Source organism: Heterocephalus glaber, unplaced genomic scaffold (genome assembly GCF_053883595.1).
Source record: "Heterocephalus glaber isolate CG9 unplaced genomic scaffold, H.glaber_assembly_v1.0 deba00001497, whole genome shotgun sequence".
NCBI lineage: Eukaryota > Metazoa > Chordata > Mammalia > Rodentia > Bathyergidae > Heterocephalus > Heterocephalus glaber.
In genome coordinates, this window is record NW_028258320.1 from 67,903,260 (window position 1) to 67,927,330 (window position 24,071).

At 34.2% G+C, this 24,071-nt stretch overlaps 1 protein-coding gene across 3 annotated transcripts in view; it reads right to left on the reverse strand.

The window, feature by feature from the left end:
- Positions 1–1,412: 1,412 nt before the first annotated feature.
- Ccdc172 (coiled-coil domain containing 172) overlaps positions 1,413–24,071 on the reverse strand; it is a 90,651-nt gene continuing 67,992 nt past the window's right edge. The window contains exons 8-9 of one of the 3 annotated variants that reach the window (XM_087185254.1): positions 22,827–22,914; positions 1,413–21,933 (exon numbers count right to left, since the gene is read on the reverse strand). In XM_087185254.1, the coding sequence (XP_087041380.1) occupies positions 21,868–21,933; positions 22,827–22,914 (154 nt within the window). In that variant the 3' untranslated portion in view covers positions 1,413–21,867. Of the gene's footprint in view, positions 21,934–22,806; positions 22,915–24,071 lie in introns of all 3 variants that reach the window. The other 2 variants (XM_013069826.3, XM_021253368.2) reach the window with 2 other exon arrangements.

Sequence of the window (24,071 nt, forward strand, 5' to 3'; positions counted from 1 at the left end):
AGAAGGACAACAGTGAATAGATAAATACGACTTGAACTTTCTGACAGGAATGGTAAAGAGAAACTCAGCCTTACTCACGTGGAGTCAGATATCAGTGCCTTAGTGGAGAGGAAGGATCCAGAGAAACAGTAGATTAGTGATCAGGATGCCAGAACAGAGTCCAGTGATTTATCCTTCCTCTCAAATAGAAAAGGGACAAGAAAGAGGCAAGAGAATCAAACACTAGAGATGTACAGAAAGAAAATGAAAAACAGCTGACAGAGACACATCAGTAAAACCCATACCTCCCCAAATTCTACAGTAGCCTACAAGGGTGCAATCCAAAGGTGTAAATCAAACAATTATCTTTGGCTCTGAGCCAAGCAGCAAAACAGACTTTTATCACCCAATCACAGTTGTATTGTAGTTACCTGCAACTGAGAGATCACAGTTTCTGAGGTTGAGTCTTAATAAACAAGTAGTATGTTTCAATTGTTATTAGGCAGTCTGTAAAGTAAGAGATTATTTGAACCACTCTCATAGTGGATTATAGCAAATGGTCAAGCTGGAAAGATGATGCATGCAATAATACTGAAGAATACCATCAAGATTCATCAGGCTTCTCATCATTCTACAGGCTCACACGTCCCATTTTAGTCAGGATTTGACCACTGAAGACAAATGGAATGGTGCTCATTCTTACTTCAGCTTTGGGGAACAAACTTAGAGGACTCACAATACAATTCTGAAAGCTGTTCTCCCTCTGCTTACCCTTTACTCATTTTTAGTAACTTGACTTTTGTAAAGACCCCTGGAGTTGGACCAGGGTTGTTTTCTGTTTTAAATATTAAGAATCTAATTTTGAAATATACAGTACAAAGTGAAGATGAGACAGTATCTTTGGATTGGCCAATTGAAAAATGTTTTTCTCAAGGAACCCAGTAATACCAAAACCATGAGATTACTTGTTAGCTTTTACTAAATATTGGAATTACTTGGGGAGCCTTAATACCTTGGCATGAGTTTTTGATTGCTTATTTTAGTTTTGTTTTTGTTAAAAATTTAGATGGATATTCTTGAAGATGGAATAAAATATACAAGGATACACATCATTAGAATGCCAATATTCAACAAAGTAGGACTAAATGGGAGTTTCCTCAAATTTGATAGCATTACAAAACAAGCTACAGCTAGCATAATACTTAACGGTAAAATATTAAACTCTTTCTCTCTAAGATTAGAAACAAGGTAAGGATATTTTCTATCATCATTTGTACTGAACAATGTACTACTACTTGTTAGTGCATTAAGGCAAGAAGAAGAAACAAAAGGCATGTAAACTGGAAAATAAGTTGTTAAATTGTCATTATTTACAAATGATGTCAGAAAGTATATAAAAATCCTATGGCATCTTCATAGATCTAAGATAACAAGTGCATTTAGCAAGATTACAAAGTATACAAGCAATATTAAAATTAATTCTATTTCTATATACTAGTAATGTATAATTATAAAATTAAAGAGTTATAAAGTACAAAGGCATAAAAAAATCAAATACTTTGGAGAATATCTTTCAAATAATGTACAAGATTTCTAATTGAAAAGTCTGAAGTGTTACTCAGATGATAGAACACCTAAATAGAGAAATATGTTCATGAATTGGAAGAGACAGTATTGTTTGGATTTTAAGTCTTTCCAATTTAGTCTCTGTACTCAGTAAAATCCCTGTAAAATACTAGCAGGATTTTGTGAGGAAATACACATTGATTCTAAAATTTATATGAAAATGCAAAGGAGAGCCAAAAGAATCTTGAAATACCGGCAGAGTTGGAAACAGGGCACTGCCTGATTATTACTTAAATTTACTGTAATCAAAACACTGTGGTACTGATACAAGATAGACATACAGATTAATGGAACACAATAGAGAGGCCAGAAATATACTTTATCTGTGGTGTTGCTAGTCAAAAAGTGATGGCTTCACAAGGAAAGGGGAGTGAATAGTTAACTGGGAAAGGGCATGAGGAAACTTTCTTACAGTGATGGGATGGATACTTTATCTTGTTTTGGGTGATAACACTGCACAAATATTTATATTTGTCAAAACTTATCTATCACATTCACCATGATACCTATTTTTTTAAAAAAATAGATAGAAAATGTTAGTGAGTATGCGAAGAATTGAAATTTTACATTCTGATGGATGATAAGAATGGAAAATGGTATAGCAGCTGTAAATAACAGTATGAGTGCTCCTAAAAACACTAAACATAGGTGCACCATCTAACCTAGGAATTCACTATTGAGCATACATCCAAAAGAATAAGAAAGATTCACACAAATACTGTATACCTTTGTTCATAGCAGTAGTGTTCATAATACACAAAAGGTGAAAGCAATTCAAGTGTCCACTGGTGGTGAATGCAAAAACAAAATATGGGATTATACACAATATGGATATTATTCAGCCTTAAAAAAAGAAATCCTGCTGGGCTTGTTGGCTCCCACCTGTAATACCCGCACTCAGGAGGCTGAGGCAGGAGGATCATTGCAAGTTCAAGGCCAGCCTTCTCCACATAGTGATACCCTGTTTCAAAAAACTCCCCCCTCAAAAATTCAGATACAACCTACAACATATATGAACCCTGAAGCATCTTGATTTTAACCACGTGAGCTCCATTTCTTATTTTTGACCTGTAGAATTGTAATATAATATATGTATATAGACTTAGGCCATTAAATGTCTGCTAATTTCTCACAGCAGCAATAGGAAACTAATAAAATTATCACTGTCTATGAATCCATATATAATATCTAGACATATACATGTGCAAGATATACATCATAGATTTAAACATAAACATTCACAAATGTAAAATAAATATTCTTCAATTTTTAACTATTACAAAATATTAATATTTAGGGCATTTAAAAAACTATAAATGTTACATTCTTGTTCACAAATATTCACACTACACATCCTGGTTACCAAGTAATACTTGCTGGGTTATAAGTTAATTCTCTGAAAATATTGTAACAGAAGAGCATGCCTTCTATTTTTAACTTAAAGAATTCTCACATAATCTTGTTTAATTTTTGCCTCATTGTTAGATAAATTGTATCTTGATTTTATTTGGATTTTTAAATTATAAATGAGTTTGAGCATCTTTTCATATGAATATTAGGATTTGTATCTTTTTCTTTTAATTATTAATATCCCTTGACCATTTTTTTATTAGTTTCATTTTATTAATTTTTAAAGTTCTCTGTTATTACTATTAACCCTTATCACCCCATCAGTTGTTGCAAATATATTTTCCCTGTTTTTCGCATTTGTGAGTATGTGTGGTGTTGGATATTTTTTGTTGTAAGTATTAGAATCAGATGAATACTTATGAAGTGTCTGGCACAGGCATTCATTTAATGCATGGGACTTATGCTATGAATTCTTTTTTTTTTTTCTTGAGTTGCGGTCTTGCCACATCTCCGAGTCATCCTTGATCTCACCATCTTCCTGTCGTAGCTTCCTTAACTTCTTTGCTATCTCTACCTCCTGAGTAGCTGGGATTATAGATGTGTGCCACCATGGCCGGTTTTATTGCTATTAATCCTATCTGTGAGTGGAGGGGTGGCTGATACTATCAGCATACTCATCTGCCTCAACCTTTGAAGTCATTTAGGAAACTAAACACTTCATTTTCTTTATACTTCTGACTTATTTGGAACTCCACTCCCATCCCACTCCCCTGTCCTGGAGAGCTATTTCTTTCTAATTCTCATATTCTGCTACTAAAACAGTTAAATTTAAATCTTCTAATGAAGCTGTTTTAATTAAACTAATTCATACTAAAATATACTATTTTTTATGATAAAGAGTAGAAAATAATTTAATGACTCATTCTTGAGAGTAAAATATCCTCCAAGGAGCAAAACTGTAACAGGTGTCAGTCATCCTTGCAGTTACTGTCTCATGCTCCTTGATAAAAACAATGGGCAATGGACAAGAAATGAAGAATGCTGATGTAATACACTGTATTCCCCATGTATACTTTCTGCCATAAGGGAAAATTTTTTATGGACTTACCTTGCTTGGCTTGATCGAATGGCTTTAATTCAATAATAATATACAATCTCTGCAAATGCTGTTTGATAAGATGGGCACATTTTAAGAAGTTTCATAGGGGCTAGGGATTTAGCTCAGTGGCGCCACGCCTGCTTGCAAACACAAGGTCCTGAGTTTGATTCTCAATATGGGGCAGGGGGCGGGGGGCGTCAGGGGCTTCGTGTAAACCTATGAAAAAACAGAGCTTCACTGAGGAATCAAGAGAGAATGAGAAACCTGAATGCCAACTACACTTGCAAATGAGGCCTTTCAAGGAACAAATCCTAATTACTCAGGTATGCCCTACTAATGAGTCCTTTACCTACCAAAGACATTTTCCTTTGGCTTGAATTAATTAAGTGTAAGTCAACTGTCTTTCATTGAGATTGTTCAGCCACTGGGAAGAGAAGAAAGCTGAATATTAACATTCTAATTATGTATATCCTTAGATGTCCTATTCTGTTTTCAAGTATTCTCAGCTAAAGTTTTACCAAAAATAGTTTTTTCTACAGAAAACTACTAATCACTTTGTATCAGTCAGTGCTTACTAGAGAGACAGACTTCATGTAAGATATACAAATATATAAGCATTTACAAGATTGGCTTACAATGGCTGACTGCAGTCAGGTGAGGAAGAGTGCAGAAGGTCTGTCTGTCCACTGGAGACCAAAGGATCCAGTCGAAGCCTGGAGCTCACTGTGGTGTCCTCTGCGAGGCCAAAGGGTCTGCGCTGGAGGCTGACGCGTCTGTGCAGGGAGGCTGAAGGTTCTGTCTAGAAGGCTGAAGCATCTGTGCTGGAAGCCAGGAAAGGACATCCGAGGTGCAGGTGAAGACTGGAGCTCCTCCAAAGAAACAGAAGCGAGCCTTCCTTCTTTGTTTCCCCTCTATACATACCATTCTGGGGACAACCTTGTTGGTTGGTGCCACTCACACCCGGGGTGGGTCTTCTGTTCTGAGTAAATCCCCTCAGCCACATTCACAACTATAGTGACCCAATTTCGTTAGGCATTTCCTACTCAAATTGACAAAATCAGTGAACTATCATACACTTACTAATAGTTTTTATACATTTTTATACCCTTAGTATCTAGCACTTAATGAGCCTGCCCCAATTATTATTTAATAAACATTTTTGATGAATGAATATAAAGGAATATAAATGAATGAAGTTAGGTAGTACTCGGCAGTATGAACATCTTTTGTAGTTTTATCTTTTTTTAGCATTTGAAACAATTGTCTCTTATTGAAAGCTCTATTGCTAGTCCTCGTCAGTGTCACACTAACTTGCTTTTTTTCTGTCTCTTAAGACGATCCTCACTGCTTTTTGCTGTCTCTTCCTCCTCTAATGGCCCTTAATTTTTGGTAATTCCTCCAGAGCCTGTTACAGGCCTTCTTCTAAATCTACTGGTTCTCCTTAGGCCATTTCATCTCCAAGTCTTTAATTACTGTCCATAGTTGACAACAAATCTTAATTTCCAACCCACATCCCCCGCTCAAGAGACAGATCATATTTCCAACTGCCTCTGGATCTCTCCACTTGGATATCTTACAGATGCTTTGTATGCATCACATGAAACTAGAACTCACTGTTTTTCCCCTTCACTGCCCTTCAATCTGTCACTGCTTGACAGCACCTATATCAATAAACACTACTCCTATGCAACCTAGTATTCAAGCTAGAAACATAGTAGTCATGTTTGATTCCTTCTTCCACATTCTTCCTTCCTTTCTACCATGCAGTCTTAATTCTATGACTTAAATGGGTTTCTCCTCCCAATAATTACCACATGACTTTTGTCCAAGTCATTTTGAATTTCACCTCATATTACTACAATGGTTTCCAATCTCCCTGCTCTGAGTTTTGCTTACCTTCAATTTCTTCCCCAGTGATAGTCAAAATGAATTAAATGTAAATATAATTAAAATACTTCGCTCATTATCCATGAGGTAAAATCTAAACAGTCTAAGTGGCTTATAATGCATTCCAAGATCAGGCCTAGGCTTACCTTTTTTTTTTCTTATATGTGATTCAGATCACTGAGTGCTCTTGGTGTATCTCTTGCCTCAGGGGTTTCACAGAGGCCATTCTCTCTTCTTCAAAAATCATCACCCACCTCCACTCCACTCTTCTTAATGTTAACTCATTCATTCTATTTGTGTCAGTTTATCACTCTCAAAATAGTCATTACCTCATCCCTGTTTTCCCAGTACCTTTTTAAAATATGCATCATAAAACTCAACATATACTTTGAAATTCTTTCTTCATTAATTTTTTTCCACTTAATCTTTGTTAGTTCAGGGACAATGTGTTTCTGGAATACCATCTTTCCAGCATTGGCATTATGTCTGGCAGTGACAATAGAAACTTAATATATGTTGACTAAATGAATAACAAGATTTCAAAAAACAAAATAGTCTCTGCCCTCAAGGAGTCTGGAAAAAACAGAAAATAAGAAGATACACTATAATCAAATACAAATGATGTGTCATAATTTAAGTATATATAAAAGTTAAAAGGAAATTAAAGGATTGACTAATGCTGCCTGTAGCTGAACAGGCAAGAAAAGATTTAATGACACCTGAATCAACTTTGAAGAATATGCAAACTTCTGGAGTGGCAAAACTTTTAGAGCTTTCAATGACAACAGACAGCCCACTGCAGCATGCGTGCCATAGGTTTGCCACCAATGGCTCAGAATATGTAAGGTGTTTTCTGGTAGTGCCTGACATTCATTCTTCCTTCTTGTGGTAACAGCACTCCCATTTTCTACTAGAGAACTATGCCTCCTCTTTCTCAGTGTATGAAGTTTGCATTAAGCTGACTGTATTCCTTGCCCTGTCCCACAGACTCACCTAGCTAATCAGGATCACGGGGAGAGATTCAGGCATTGGCACCTAGTTCAAGGCAGGCTAATGACAGCCAGTTGAGATACTTGCTAGAAGTATTGGATAAAGGTATGCTGACCATTGGGATAGTTAGACTCACAGGAAAATAGTTTGAAGCTGCCAGGAACTACTTTGCCACCACAAGGGCAGAGTCTGCCTAGATACGAAGCTGAAAGAACCAATCGAGGAGTAGGACAGACTGGTCTAATGACTTTCAACCCTTGTATCCAGCTGTACCTATAGTCAAGATGCATTCTAGGACTTCCTAATTAAGTGAGGGAGTACAATCCTATTTTGGTTTTTGTAACTAGTTTAAGTGGGGTACCTGGTCAATCTCCAAGTAAAAACATTCCAACTTATTCAGTATTCAATACATATCTATTAAAATGGATAAAAGGTTAATAGGCAGGAAACAGGAGATGAGATTCCAGGTTAAAGGAATAAACAGTATAAGCAAAATAGGAAACTTAGTTTTAATATGGCTTAACTGAAACTTTCTTGAAAATGATGGCAGCATTGTGTGTTAAAGGTTTATTCCCCGACAGTGGCATTATTAGGAGGTGGTAAAACCTTTCAGAGTGGAAAGTCTTGGAATCATCTGGAGTGTGCCCTTGAAGGTGATAGTGGGACTTCAGCCCCTATCTCTTCCTCTTTCTTTACAGCCTGGAGATTATGCTAATGGTTTTGCTGTTTAAACTGCTGCCACAATGTGCCCTCTCTCACACACAGAGGTCTTAGGGCAACAGGTCAGCCCAAACATTAATTGAAATCTCCAAAATTGCGAGCCAAAATACTTTAAAGTTGATTTATCTCAGTTGTATTTTTATAATAACAGAAAGCTAACAGGCCTCCCCTGTGCCTCTCAAACTGTCACACATAAGAAATATGGTACATTGTAAAGGAATAGTTTGACCAGGTTTGTTCATGGAAGACTAATTTGCTCATGCACTGAAAAAAAAAAAAAGACTCCAGACAACATTGCAGAACGCAATTACATCTGTATTAAACTATTAGAATCAATCCTTAAACCATTCATTTTGGTGTCATTCTTCCTGACAAACATCAGGAAACAATTCCTATTCTTTATTAATGTCAAAGATTTGCATAACGTGTGCTATATTCCAATAGCACGCATTAGGAGCAAAGCACTGCCAACTCATGATGAAATGATTTCACTACTTCTTCTGCGTAATCAAATTATGCAGAAGAAATCTTCTCAATTGGTCTCACATAATTTCAATATTACTGCTATTCTCTAGACACAAAACCTAACTTCTGTTTCCTTCTTGTTTGCCTGCTGTTTTTTGAGCTGGGTTCTCGCTATATTACCCAGGTTGGCCTCAAACTCACAATTACCCCAACCTTGGCTGCCTAAGTAGCTGATTACATGTGTGTACTATCACAACTGGCTCATTTGTGCTTCTTAACATAACATGGTTCTATTCAAGACAGTCTTATTTATAATATACCTTTCTTTAATAAGCAACAAAAAATGGGGAGGGGGTGTTGCTACAGAAGCTAAATGCAAACCAGGTTCCAGGACCAGAGTTGGCTATTGCCACACTCATGGAAATTTGAGCAAAGAATTTGTTTTTTCTTATCTTCTTGTACTATAAATAACAAAAATGAATGTCTTCATCTTTGTTCTAATGACTCTTAGACTGACAGTATTAGCCTTTTTAAAAATTACTATTAGTAATTTTATTAATTAGTAATCTAGTAATTTATTAGTAATTAGTGAATTTTCAAAATTACTATGAAGAAATATCTGAAGCTGGGTACTTATAGTTTTAGCTCACACTATGTTACAGCTTACAGTTTACAGTTTTAGCTTGCACTATGTTATTTGGAAATCCAAATAAAACAGCACATCTCTGGCAAGAGAGCTGTTGAGTGCATTGCTTCATGGTAGATGACACCACAACTCCAGGAGCGTGAACAAAAAGGATAGATCACATTGACAGACAGGAAGCCACAAGAACATTAATCTCCTCTGAGGGTATATCCCCAATAACTGAAGGAACTCCCTTTAGGCCCCACCGGTTAAAGGTTCCACTACTTCCATTCACCACACTGGTGATGAAGATTCTGCCACATAAATCCTTAGGAAGAGAACAACATCCAAACCCCCTTGTCACCTATCAGGTTATATCTGGTTTCTAGTGAAACCAGCTAGACCTTCTCTGCATTTATTGTATGGGGTAGGGTGAAAGGAGATCAAATAAAGAATATATCGTGCCTTTAATATTTTTCTAAGTTTTTTTTTTTTTTTACCGTGGTTAACACTTATTCATTCAGTCTTCTTTTTGGAAACATCTTCTCTTGCTGCCACTATAATAGGATTTATTGCTGTGTAAGTCTTGTGCCCACCAGCTATAATCCTGGGATTTATCTTCTCCATGTCTAGGTTTTCATCATCTTCCTTGTGAATTGGTAAGGCAGTTGTTGGACAGGTCATCAAAGTATGACTTTTGGGAAATACAAAGTTATTCTGATTTGTGATTCTTCAGGAGATATTATGGCTTGTATCTAGATATCCTTCCAAAGCCTTTTGTGCTCATAGGTGGGGCTTTTTGGAGGTGGCTGGACCTATGGTATGTGAATGTAGACTAACGGTATGATTACTAAATTAGTCCACTGATTGATTTAGCACAGTTCTGGGTGTGGGTAATGTCAAAACCCACCCTGGGTGTGGGTAGCACCACCCAAAAGGCTTAAGATGGGATAAAAGGGAAAGGGAGGCTTGTTGTTCCTGATTCACTGCCTAGCTGCCTTCTGCCTGACACACCATGAACTGCTTTTCCTCTGTGACACCTCCTGCCATGCTGCTCTGCCTTGGAGCCAGCCAACTACAGACTGAAACCTCAACAAATTGTGAGCTGAAATAAACTTTTCCTCCTTTAACTTGTGAGTGTCAAATATTGTGTCTCAGTGATGACAAAACTAACACAGTAGACATATTTTCCACTTTAGAAGTTTGTATTAGGTCCTTATCTTTGTTCTGAGTATTCTGAAATTTTGTTATGATGTCATGTGGAAAGTAAGTCTAATGCTTTCCACCGGTTCTTTAATGGGCTCTCTGAATCTAAAACTTCATGTCCTTTAATTCTTAAAAATTTCCTTTTCTCTTTTTTTCTCAACTCCTATTATTCAGATATTGAACAAAATAAACTGATTCTCTTATCTTTTTCCCTCATTTTTTCTCTTTTAAATCTACATTCTAAGAGATATCTTCAGCTTTTAATTTTTACTAATTTTTTAAAAACTGCTAACTTACAGTAAATTTAACTTATTTAAAGCATTCTAAAATCACAAGTATCTTCTCTCATCTCTCTGAAGATATCAATGATTTTTAAAAAGTTTTAATCCCCTTGTCTTTTTTCCAAATTGCTTTTTCCTTTAGTTTTTTGGATAACTCTTCATGTTGGAGAGGACTCATATATGTGAACGTTGTGTGCTTCAGAGAAGCTCTAGAATTAAATGAAAATTCTAAGTACATGGATAGATTGTCAATTCTGGGCATCATTCTAGGGTCATCTGGCTAGCTGTTTAATTGAAACCCTCATCAACTCTTTTCTTTTGTGAAATTTATCAGACTGTATTCTAATCTTTTGCATATAGGAGTGGTTTTCAAATGAGTGAGCTTTAGAATCACCTGGAGAGCTTGTTAAAATATTGCTGGGCTCTACTTACAGAGTTTTGGATTCAGGAGGTTTGCAGAAGGGCTGTAAAATTTGCATTTCTAACAAATTTCTAGATGATATTGATACTGCCAGTCCTGAGACCACACTTGAATACACTGGCCTGAAGGATATAAATGTGATTACTTAAAGTGAGACCTGAATAAGAGTAAAAGGTTGGAGATCACAACATTCAGAATACAAAGCTTGATCCTTCTGTTTTCAGTAATGATACAGTATTCTATTCTCAACAGTGCCTGGTGACTTCAGTCTAAAGACCTTCTATTTTCTCCAGAAAATAAAACTACAATTTTCTTCCAAAGTAGTAAGAGGCTGTTCCCCAGATAAAGCAGGGAATAGGATCTGAGGATTTCAGTATTTCTTAAATATACATTTAAGCCAATCTCTTTCAGTTCCACCTTTATATCCACCCACTTCCAAAGGTACTGAGCACTGCCACTTTTCAGTGTTTTGCAAATTCTGTAGGGGCAAATTAAAATGATTTTCCCATTTCCTTGTTTCCCTCTGCTGGTCTGAGATCTACTTTCTCAAGTTTGCTAAGTTATTTATTCCCCATTCAACTCTCTACTTCCTAACTATCAAGGTCATATTGCTACCAACTCAATATCATTTTCTCATTGTCCATTAGGTCTTTAAAACATAGTTTTACTATTGTATTAGTAGACTTTGGGGGTAAGGAATAGAGGTAAAATTTTGTGTTTGATACGCTAAATTCAATAGAAATTTAGAAGAGACTTTATTGTCCAAAAAATCACATTCTTAGACTTTTGTTATATCCTAAGAGTATAAAACAAATAGGATTTTCTTGAAAGCAAATTGAACCATACCCCAAAGTGTCTCTAGGCTGGTGAGTTCAGTTGTTTCAGGCTCTGTAAAAGATGCCAATTTTGTTTTCACAGGGAAATCTGTTTCACAGCTTCAGGCTGTACTCCAACCATAGCCACGTGGGTCATGGTTTGGGGATACAAGCCAAACGTAGGAAATTGTGTTGAATCAAAGCAAGAGATAAAAGTATATGAACTTTCTGGGTATGGTGGCACGTGCCTGTAATCTCAGCACTCAGGAGGCTGAGCCAGGAGGTTTGCCATGAGGTCGAGGCCAGCCTGGGCTACATAGTGAGTTCAAGGCTAGCCTAAACTATATAGTGAAACTTTGTCTCCAAAAAAGCAAACAACCAAGAAAGTATATGAACCAGCAAGTTCATTTAACATATTCCATACTGTCTTCTGACTAAAAAGAATTAAAATGACAATTAACTGAGCATATACTAAGCATTGGAATTGGAATTATGCCATAGCATTTATATACACTATATCATAAAATGTGTGCAATGACCCAACAAAATGTATATTATTGTATTCTTTTATTACCAATTAAGAAATGAACTCAGAAGAATGAATCAACTGGTCTAAGGCCACCCAGAAAAGGCAAAGCCAGAATAGGACTGAATGTCTGCCTCATTCTAAAGATACAGCATGACTATTTTAAATAAATATCTTTTTTCTCCTTTACTTCCACTTCCACTTCCACATCATCATCATCACCATCATCATCGTCGTCGTCGTCGTCATTATCTGTAACCCATAAAGTACCTACCAGAAAAAAATTCTAAAAAGAAATACTCATAAAAGACTATTATAATAGTTTGGTAAATATACCAAAGAACAAGTTCACTCAATATAGATATATGGGGAGTCACTAGACGGATTTCTGCCAAGGGAATCAGTGTTACTGAAAATCTTTCGGAGGCATACAGACCTTATCATGTAACTTCATGTTACAATGTTCTGTTAAAATAAAAAGATTCTTGCCGGGGATTTAGCTCAGTGGTGCTGCCACCTGCCTCACAAGTACAAGGTCCTGAGTTCGATCCCTGGTACAAAAAAATAAAATAAAAATAAAAAGATTCTTAATACTCGAACCAACAAGGTAGTTTTCCCAAAGGATACTTTTTGAGAATACATATTCTTGCTTTAATTTATACAAGTTATTCTGAAGCTTTATGTTCTTTAGGGAGACTTTCAAATGAAAATTTTTCCCAGAAAGGGGAGATTTAGTTATGTGGTGATCATTATATTTAGAAAGAGAGACAGAGAGAGAGACTTTACTTACTAAGAGTGGAAGTAATCCAGTAAAATAGATAAACAAGGTAAATGCTGACATGAAGAGTGGAAGTAAAGAATAAGAACAAAATTATGAAAATGTATTTGGAAGAAGGTCAGAAAATAAAAGAAGAGGATTTTTAACAGAGGAAGGAAAAGATAGAGGGGAAGTAGAAGAATACTAGCTTAATTAGAACTACAGGAGCCTGTTTCCTGGTGGTGGGGGAATCGCTCAACAACATCTTTTTAATTTGTTGTAGGTAAAAATCATAAAAAGTAAAATATATTTAATACTGAATTTTTACTCAATTTAAAAGTACTTAGAAAATGTGCTGCACAATTTAGAAAGACAGTTTAACTTATTTTTAAAGAACACAAACATTTCTTCAATGTGGGAGGCAAAATAATACCTCTCGTAAAAGATAACCACATCCTAATCTCTAAAACCTATGAATATGTTACATTGACTAGCAAGGAAAAATTAAGTTGTAGATGGAATTATACTGCTAAGCAGCTGATCTTGAGATGGTGAAATGACTCTGGATTACTCAATGGGCTCGATAGTCACAAAAAAAGAAGAAAAAGAGGGAGGGATAAGAGAAAGAACCGGAGAGATCCAAAAAGAGAACTCAGCCCAACAGTCTAGCTTTGAAGATGGAGGAAGCAGGAAAAGACAAGAACAGATTCTCCTGAGACCCTATAGAAGGAATGCTTCTCTGCCGTTAGTTCAGTGATAACCACATCAGATTTCTAACCTTCAGAACTGTAAAATAATAAATGTGTATAGATTTGTCACAGCAGCAATGGAAAATTAATACAACTGACTTTGGCACAATATATGTAAACTCCTAATCTTATCTTAGTCACTAAAACAAGGTAATAGACTCTCAAGTATCCAAGTAAAATTAAAACCACATTTTTCCCACAAAGCAAAAACTGACTTGGTTGTCTACTATTTCAAATAACCATATTCATTCCCAGGTAACCTAATCAGTGAAGTTTTATAAAATTAGAACTGAATTAAACATGGATATAACCCATTTAGCACAGTGTTATATTAGTCCAGTCAGCTTCTTTCTACACTTGCATAGAGGAGTTAACTGATACACCCTTTCCTAAGAATTTCTTCCATTAATCTTTATGTGTAAATTATCTAATCATGATAGTCTGTCATAAGCTATTCCTGTAGAAGCTTCTTTCATCCATTTTTAAATGTTCCATACTAGTGATTATTTCTCTTTCAACACTATCAAGGTCCTACTGTGATGGCAAATGACAACTGGTTACATTGAGTGAAAATTTAAGTTTTAGGAGAAAAATCACCTGAAAAAGTATTTGTGAATTGAAAAAAAAGGGGCAATCCTCTTTAAAACTTAATATTAATTACATTATTTAAATATCAGAATGTATGTCCCTTTATCAAGGACAGTAAAAATAATTAGGTCCTAGGCTAGTTTGGACAACCTCTTCAATGTATTAAGTATATGAAATATAATTATTATTTATGTACATGAAGTCTTTCACATTTAGTTGGTACCTGCAAGACACTCTTGATATGCATTGGAAAACCATATACAAATGAATGAAAATTCCTGCCTTCTAGAATTTGCAATCCAGAGGAGACTAATAATTATACCACTGCTGGATAATACAAAATCTAGAAAAACTGTGGGGCAAAGACAGCATGTTCAGTTTTCCTGGCGGTACTGGAAGACATGTGGCAGAAAAAGGAATAGGTGTGTAAAATAGGAAAAGAATGGCTATTTTTATTACAATTACCTCTACACATGATGGGAAGGACTAAGCAGTGGTTTCCCTTCTGGAAGAGTTTAAACATTCTTGGTGCTGAGCAAACTGCTATCTGTATCTGTTAAAGATACCACCGGGCATGGTGGTGCACACCTGTAATCCCAATACTCAGGAGGCTGAGGCAGGGAGATCACAACTTTGAGGCCAGCTTGGATTGCACAGTGAGTTCAAGGTCAGCCTGAACTACATAGTAAGACCCTGTCTCTCACACACACAAAAATGACTCTCTTTACTGCCTTTCTAAACCCAGCCAAGTCAGTTCCTAAACATCTTGAATTAGGAAATACAGCATTTGTTAGAGGTATTGAGTTCAGGAAGTCCTGGGTTTGAATCTACTTTAAAATTGACAATGTATGTATACTGACAATTTACTCAGCCTGGCAGGCTGTTTCCTTGTTTATAAAAGCCATCCATATACTCATCTTTTAAGTTGATAATAAAGATCAGAGATGATTTATATAAAGCAATACCATGAGAGATCAAGGATGGAATTCTGAACTTGACCTTTTTACTTTTAAAATAAAGTTTAAAAGGAAACAAATATCTGATGGTAAACCTGATTGGCAGACTATTATCAAAGACCTTAAGTAGAGTGACTTCACTTTATTTGATGGATCAACAATTCATGAATGAATCTTTGAAAACTGATTATAAACATTAAAAGCATAAAGTCTATTAACTTTTTGTTGTTCAAAAATAAAGAAAATGCAATAAACTAATTAGGCTCTTTTAAGGTTAGCTAAAGTGGAAATTACTCTAACATTACTAAAATTTCACTTTTATATCTGTATTTTCTCTAAGGTACATGTGTTACTAATTTTATATTAGCATCAAATACATATTTTTAAATTTTATGTATATATATTTGAAAAGTTGAAAAATTTTACTGAGATTTAAATTTTATATTTACATAAAGATAGAGAGAAGGAAAGATGAAAAGGAAAGAAAGTCAAAAAGGAAAAAAGGAATGATCGCTCTTCTATAAGGATATGTCATTCCCAAACATGAATAAAAAAAAAAAATTCCCTCCAATTTTATGGAATCATCCTGTTCAATGTGGTACCAGAGAAATCCAGGAGATGGCACTCATATTTTTGAAAATATAGTTTTGAAAGAAATTGGGATTCCTTAAATTTTGTACCATTTCAGATCAGAAAGACTGAATAAAACCATACAAGCAAAGAGATTTCAAAACTTTCTATTGCTATGCAGAACTAATGTTTTTAAGGTACTCTAATGCACATTCATAGCTTGTAAGCAGCTTACAATTTTCACTTTCTATTCTAGCATCTGGTAGAAAGTAAGCTTTCATAATCATTATCTGCCAATCAACAGCTTGATAATAGAGAGCTATAAGTGACCACTGAGAGACCCACAAACTTTTTCCATGATGGAATGTGGTATCATTATTTTCTTCTACTTTATTTCTAAAGCTTTTATTGTTTGTTTTGCATAGATAGTTTTTGCAAAAATTATCACTAACATTTTTTCACCTAGGTAAACAGAGAGTCAGAAAGAGTAAGAAATGAGAGGGTGAAGTAATTCAAACAAGAAAGATAAGCAAGGATAAAAGAATCCAGTTTCTTTAAAGAACTGATCATTTATACTTAACTTCTTAATTAATATATATGAGCTAAAGAACAATTCAAACCATGTTTCAACACATATTTATTGAAAACTTTTTATATGCCAGGCAGACACTGTTCCAGGTGCTAAGAGAAAGTAGAATGCAAGACAACATCCTCAATCTCATGGAAATTATCTTTTAGTGGTAGTTAAAAGAAAAAAAGAAATTATAGAAAGCACGAAGAGAAACTAAAGTGTATGATAGTGTGACTGAGTGACTATGTTACTTGGCTGTTTAAAGGAAGGCTTCTTTGAGCTGACACTTGACTGACAGAAGCAGACAGCCATGCATAGAACAGAAGAAGGGACCCTCCAGCTAGAAGGAGCACAACTTGTGAAACATTGCTAAGGCTACAATAAGTTAGGCCAATTCAGGGAGCAAAAAGAAGTCTCATGTGGCCAGAGAGGAATGTGCAAGGACAGTGCTATAACATGAGTTGAGAGGTATCAGAAGCCAGGATGGATGGCTAAGTGAATGAAAGGAGATAGGAAGAACAAAATGGGAAAAGAAAGAAATGGGCAAGAGTGTTAAATTCAGCTTAGAGATTATTTTTACATGTTGATCTTTCTGGAAGTTTTCTATTAGCCCATATTCCTGCTTTAATGTATACTAAAGAATGAATATAACTATTATTTTATATTTGCAGAAATTGCCAAACCTCCGTTTTCTTTTCTGTTTTTGTACTAGGGATTGAACCCAGGGGTACTCTACCACTGAGTTACATCCCAGTCTTTTTATTTTTTATTTATATTGAGACAGGGGAGGGACTCAAACGTGGCAATTCTCTTTCCTCAGCTTCCCTCCATGCTGGGATTGCAGACATGCACCACTGCACCCAGCTGTTATCATTTTACATATCAAAGACCATAGAAGACAACTGGAAAAAATACATTTGTATATAATACAGTGAGATGAATAGGCAGTACTTTTAAGAGATAACTAGAATGTGGATTTTCAATAACATTTGATTTGAATCTGTTTTGCATTGATTTACTTCTTCTATAGGAGTATAGAAAGATATTCTTATTTAATTAATGATTTATATTTGCTGATTCTGATTAATCAGTGTTTTCTGGTACCAAGTGTATGAATTAATGATTTCAATAATTTTTGAATATCTCTTATCTTCTAATACTAACTTGTGTAAATTTTCTAACAAACAAATTGTCAAAGCAAAGTATTTTAAGGTATGTTAGAACTGAAGTACAAGCAATTAAACCTTAGAGGCTCACTGTGTTGTGATCTCACACAAACTAAATCATCCATCAACATCTCAGTTCTTCCTACAAAAGGTGAGATATATGCTTGATCTCCACCTAGAATCTCAAAAAAGAGCTTTGATTTTATCCGGTAAAAACATTTAAAAAAAAAATAAAACCTCAGCATTTTACAAATTTTGATTGACACTAGATTTTACAGTTGACATTACACTGATCCTATGACTACCCCCATGTCATCCAAACCCAATCAGGAGTGTTTCTTTCTTTTTTTTTTTTTTTGTGCCAGAGATCGAACTCGGGACCTTACGCTTGCGAGGCAGGCGCCAGAACCACTGAGCTAAATCCCCGGGCCAATCAGGAGTGTTTCTAACATCCACAAAAACTATGTCAGCAACCATACTCTTTAATGGTGGTTTGATACCGTGAATACTTTCAGTTGTCACAAAGACATATCCAGAAATATTCATTAGTAACTGTATTTGCATTTATGAAATGTAGATTAAGAGGGTGTTATTTTAACAAAATTTTATTTATCAGGTCATTAGAATGACAATGTATTACAAGTCTGAAAATAATTAATTTAGAATCATTAGAGTACGGTAGGTCTTATGATAGTAAGAACAAAAATAATTTTCTCCTACTCTGTGGGCCTGGTTTGAAACAGCGACTTATGTCAGTCATTGGTATTAATTTCCCATTTTACTCCTTATTTTCCTAGACATCTGAATTCTGGCACTGTTGATTTCATGAAGACCTTTTAAAGATAAATTTGGTATATACCAAGGACAGTTGGTTAAGTAAACATTCAATTCTAACAGTTTTGCTCTTGATACTTTTCATAGCAGCAGCTGGGATAGAATTTTACCATCAGTCATGGCTTTCTGTTACACTCTTTTTTCCTCCAAAAAACAAAAGTATGTTCTTACAACACACAATACTCTGCACACTTTCCTCACATTTAATAAATGTGACCCTCTATAAATGAACAAAAAATTTTTGATTCTTACATCATTTCCTTCATATAGTATTAATTAACATTGTCTCAATGCTATTTTTTGTCATGCTAGTAAATCAAATAAGAAAATAAAGCTTATTTGTTGGTATGATGAGGTGACCATTAGACCAAGAAAACACTTAAGTTACCTTGAAAATATAATGTTTAGAAAGCATAAATGCAGTTAACTATACATTTCTATCTCAAAAATTTCAAAGGTAATTTCATCCTTCCCATTCCTACCATACACACAGACACACACACACACACAAAGACACACACACACACAGACACACACACACTATCTTAAGATAAAAGGGGCACAAAATTTAAGACTTAATCTCTGCTTCAGGCTAATGACAAAGAATATTTTTCACTTTTTGTTCACATCCTGAAGAAATTCCCTTGACAGAAAATGTTCTGAACTAGACTCTGAGAGGCAAACGTATTTGGTTCACTTAAGTTTTGCAGGATGACAAAGGAGAGAAGATGGGTCAAAAAAGAAATGTAAAAGTTCAGCTAAAATAGATCAGCTTCAACTCCTAAAATATATTTTAGTATATTGAACAACTTCAAATTTCAAACTATATATATTTGAAATAATACCTTACCCTAGTATAGCCAGGATTAAAATTGTCTCATATTTATTTCTAATTATGTCACTGAACTGCTACTGTTTTCTGGACTGCAAAGAAATGATTTATTCATCATAGTGTGACACAGTTATGTATGATTGATTGGTATGAAATAGAAAGGGACTTTGTCCTCAGCAAAACGTAGAACAGGGGCTGTCCAGTATACGTTGTCTGTTCTAGCAGCTGAATTACTGCTTGCCCATCTGGTAAAATTCAATAGATTTTTTTCACAACATAATTCACAGCATAATTACCACTCTATAATACATTATCAATGCCAATTGACTCTTTTCTAGATTCCATTCAAAAATACAATGACTTCAAACTTACGTTAGACATTCTGAATCTCACCAAGATTAATCAAGTTCTAAGAAAAAAACAGGCAGGCAGAGAACTCTAATTTTTTTTCTTTTATGGAAAAAAACAGCACTATTGACAAAACAATGATAGTATAGAAACCCTCCCATCATACATACCTTAAACCTTTCCTTTTCTTTGTCTTTTCCTCCCATTTCAGGAAGAAAGAAATTTTTAGTCCAGTGGTCATGTTCCATGATTTTGTTACTGTTTTTATCCTAGCCAAATAGCTCCATTAATCAGCAGGGGGGGAATAAAAACAGGCAGCAAACTATCTATATAATCCAATATTATCCCCAGTGGAGAGCTGAAAATTAGAAAGTTGCTTCTGAAAGAACTTTGGTTTCATTAAAGAACTATGGTGGCATGCCAGGAATCCCAGGGCAGATATCAGTATTACTTTGGGTTAGTTTTCACTTTGGTTATAACTAAGTATGTGATAAATTCAAAGAATTTACTTAAAGAATGTGCATTCATTTTAAAATTGCCTTCCTTCCAGAGTCATTAAATTTAGCTTGAGACATATTTTTACCTAGAAAATTGCAGTTAATTTTCCTAAGACTTTTATGACTTACAAATTCTTTTTAAAAATCTAGACCTTATAATACTGCTGGTATGCTACACTGATAACACAATTTAGCTTTGTATACTGTGATTTTTATTGACTGTTGTATTTCTTTTGCTTCAGAGAACCTGTTCTTTTGATTAAATTGATTCAAGCAGTCCTAGTTATTTTGATTGGTATTACTTAGGTTGTGTTTTGTATTACTCTACTATGAAGTGTCAAAATAATCATTCATTTGATTATAAAAAATAATTTAAATCTTAAAATATTCACTTAAAAAGCATTTTTGATATAATGAAAACACTGAACCCTTGGGTTTTCTTCTTAAATTAAATTCATATGAATCCTGATTGTATTACTGAATATGCCATCTACATATTCTGTATGGTGCACATGTGAAAGAACAGTAGCATCAGAAATAGTTTATTCTGCATATATGGCATTGTGTGTAAGTAGTAAAAATGGGTGGTAATCTTAGTTCACATTAATACTTTAGCTACAAAACCAATAATGAAAAACATTATTGGCAAGCAAAAAAGGCTTTATGTACAAATTCACTCTGCATGTTAATAATATGAGATACATACAATAATAAATATTCACAAGACACAGAATATGAGGAGACAAATAGACTCAAATAAGACAGAATTACAGTCAGGAGCAGTCCCAACAACTATTTTCCACTCTATATTTGTATATAAAATAGATTGCAATTCACTGGAAGAATTATTTTTTTCTTCTTAAGCATTTAAATATTTAAAAAATAAAAATAAGACTCACTTCTGACAATGCAAATTACTTAAACAGATGGCAATTGCTACACACCCCAAAGGAGAATTTTAAGTTTGCTTAATTTTTCAAAAATAAGGATGTAAAACAACACATTCATAAAAATCTGGAAAAATAAGGCTTTCTCTGAAACTAGAATTTAAAAATTCTACCTTAACATAAGTGGATCTAAGGCAGCTGTGAACACTTCATATTTAACATTTAACTAATGAAAGCCCAACCACAAAATAAGGATTCTAACATCAGCAGAGGATATTTTAAAATATATGTTTTGTTTCCTTCCTTTACCTAAGCTAAAATAAGGTCTTTTTGAACAGTTTCAATACTATTAGGCACTAGTGAAAATATACCTTTCTATCTAGTTAAGAGTACTAACAGAGGAAAAAAAAATGATGTCGGAATTTTGGTGGCAATACTAAGTTTGACCTGACCATAAGTACAGTTTTCAATTATAATTTTTCATGCCACCTGCAAAAATGAATCCTAATGGCCATAAGGAGATTAAGTACCTCCCCTAGTAGATAACTTATTTTCATTTTAACCAGTATTGGCATTGGGAAGAAAACTGGTAAGCACAAATTGCTGGAAAACAGCTGCCGATGCCCTAGACTTTAACTCCAAAAACACACAGAGAAAAATGGAGAAAACTGGCTTTTACAGATGAAAGGCCTCAGAGGACCTCTGTCAACAAACTACTTCTGACTGGAGAAGGATTAAAATGAAGTAAGCACCTTTGTAGGTAAAAATGGTACCAAAAAATGAGTCAACAATCTGAGCATTTCTTTCTGTTTGTGTTTGACTAAGCCTGAGGTAATCTACAATACACAGTGAAAAATATAGATCAGCTTAAGAGTCAGAGGAATATAAGCCTGGGAAAACAATATCTACTGCTCCCTTCTCTCCATTTAGAAACAAAATCATACCATATAAAACTTTTAGAGTTATAGTGAGCAACAAGACAGAAACATTATTATTGTGATGTGCCAATAAACTAAATGTAGATATCAACATCTCTGAATATTCTGGACCTCATGTTTTCCACAAGAATCTGTTGTAATGGGAACCATTCATGTATCACAATTTAACTCTAAGATGCTTTGATCAAGTCTCAGATGGATCATTAATTTTTGAAAAGTTGTTTTTCTGAAGATTTTTCTGTGCCAATGTCTGAAAAGTAAATATATAATAAATATCCATAAGGAAAATTCTGGTTTTTTGTGGTGCTAAGGATAGAACCCAGGGCCTTGTACATTCTAGGCAAACATCCCACACTCTACCACTGAACTACATCTCTAGTCCAAACTAAATTCTTAATAAAGGAATTACACAAAATTTATCTAAATTTAGCCCAGAAATAACTCTGGCATTTCTGAGTTACATGTTTTGTTTTTTTTTTGAGTTACATGTTTAATGTTTTACACAAAATATAAATCTAAACATAACTTAATTGGAATGTTTTTTGAACAAGAAAATGTTTAAAGAATACACATAAAATAAAATGTAATATATTAAACTAAAATTATATTTTAACATACTTTATGTATGTCTTGTATTAAAATAGAGTATGGAAAATAGTGTATTAATTTTATAAAACCAAAGTAAGCAGTAATTTAAAGTACACCCACACAATCTGAAAATAATTTTCAAATAATTGAATCTAAAGTTTCTGAGATCATAAAAGTCTGTAATAAGAAAGTTTTAGCATTAAATATAATAAAAGTATAATTTATCACTATCAAAAACAAAAAGCTTTTAAGCATTATGATAGTTAAACTCATTCAGTGAATTAATCCTCTAATAACAGAACAGTTTCAGTCAAGGAAATGTTATAAGGTCAGATTCAAATTTTTTAAACTTAGTTTGAAATTGTAAATATTCTCTTTGACTATAACTTGCTTTATGTAGCACCTAACTCTCCAGGTACTCAAAACATTTCACGGATTTATATCCTGACTTTAGTTTTATTCATTGTTGCTTTTTGGGTTTTGCAGAGGAGCAAAGAACTGGTTCAAGAATATAATTTAGTAAAATCATCCTTACCAGAAGAAGTGATAGCTTACCATCTCCAAAAATTCTATTTCTGTTTGGAGAGTTTCATAAACACTTTCCATGTCATCTTCCTTATAAAGTTCTAATTCTTTCTTAAGTCTGTTTTAAAAGAAAATTTCATACTATTATTTGAACAATTAACTCTTATAATAATTTTTATTACACAGAGAGGCAGGTTTGTAGCTCCAAAAATCAGAACTTAAAGTCTAAACTAAAAAAATTAGAATTTTAATTCTCTATTGTTCTATAAGGACTATATGAAAATTTGAGGGGGAAAAAATCCTATAAAGACAATAAAGTAGACAATAAATAACAGATATTTAATAATTTTGTGGTAATTCCAGTTTAATGAAAAAATATAATTCCTTCTTTAAAGACTTCTGATTTAGTCTTGGCCACTCACAAGCTAAATAAGCTTGGTTAAATCATTTAGCATCTTTAAATCTCACCTGGATATTTTTTAAGTAAAAGAAATGACCCCTGACATTTCTACTTGCTCTAAAACTAAAAGATAACTAACTTTATAATATAGATACAAAATTAAAATACATTCTTAAATTTGAGAGGTAGAATTCAACATTAATCTTTCTTTTTCTCAATTAAGTAATCTTTTATATAATTTGAATTTTTAAAAATGCTTTTTAAACTTGTATTTAATGTGGATAATAGTGAAGAAACCATTTTCCTTTTCTAGCATTAAGACTAACATTTCTTCCAAAAAGGAAAGCATAATTAAAAACTGAGCTGTAACTGGAGAGGTAGAGAGCTAGGATCTGAAACTGGGTAAGTAGGAGTGTGAAGCAGCCCTAAGGGCAGATGCTATAAGCAACACTGTTCTCACAAACCTAAACAACTCTTGGGCTAGTCATAAGGTGAAAAGAATGGATCATATTGGACCTTTGCTGATCCCTGACTGTCAAAGGAAGGAATTTTACATCAGCAATATTCCCTGGATACCAGGAATAGTATAAGAAAATTCTCTCTAAAGGAAACCTTAACATATTTAGACCAAAGGCCTTCTAAATATTGAGAACAAAGAATGAGCTTATAATAATATAGCACCAAGCACCCAACTAGGAAATACAGTATAAGTCACCAGAGACAAGAAATAATTCATTGTACAACACAAAGGAAAATGGACACAAAGGAAATAAAACCCTTTGAACTTTTAATAATTTCTCATAAAAGATATCCAGTAGCTAATAAAGATATGAATTGGTGATTACTAGTGACTGACAAAATAAAAGGAAAGCATA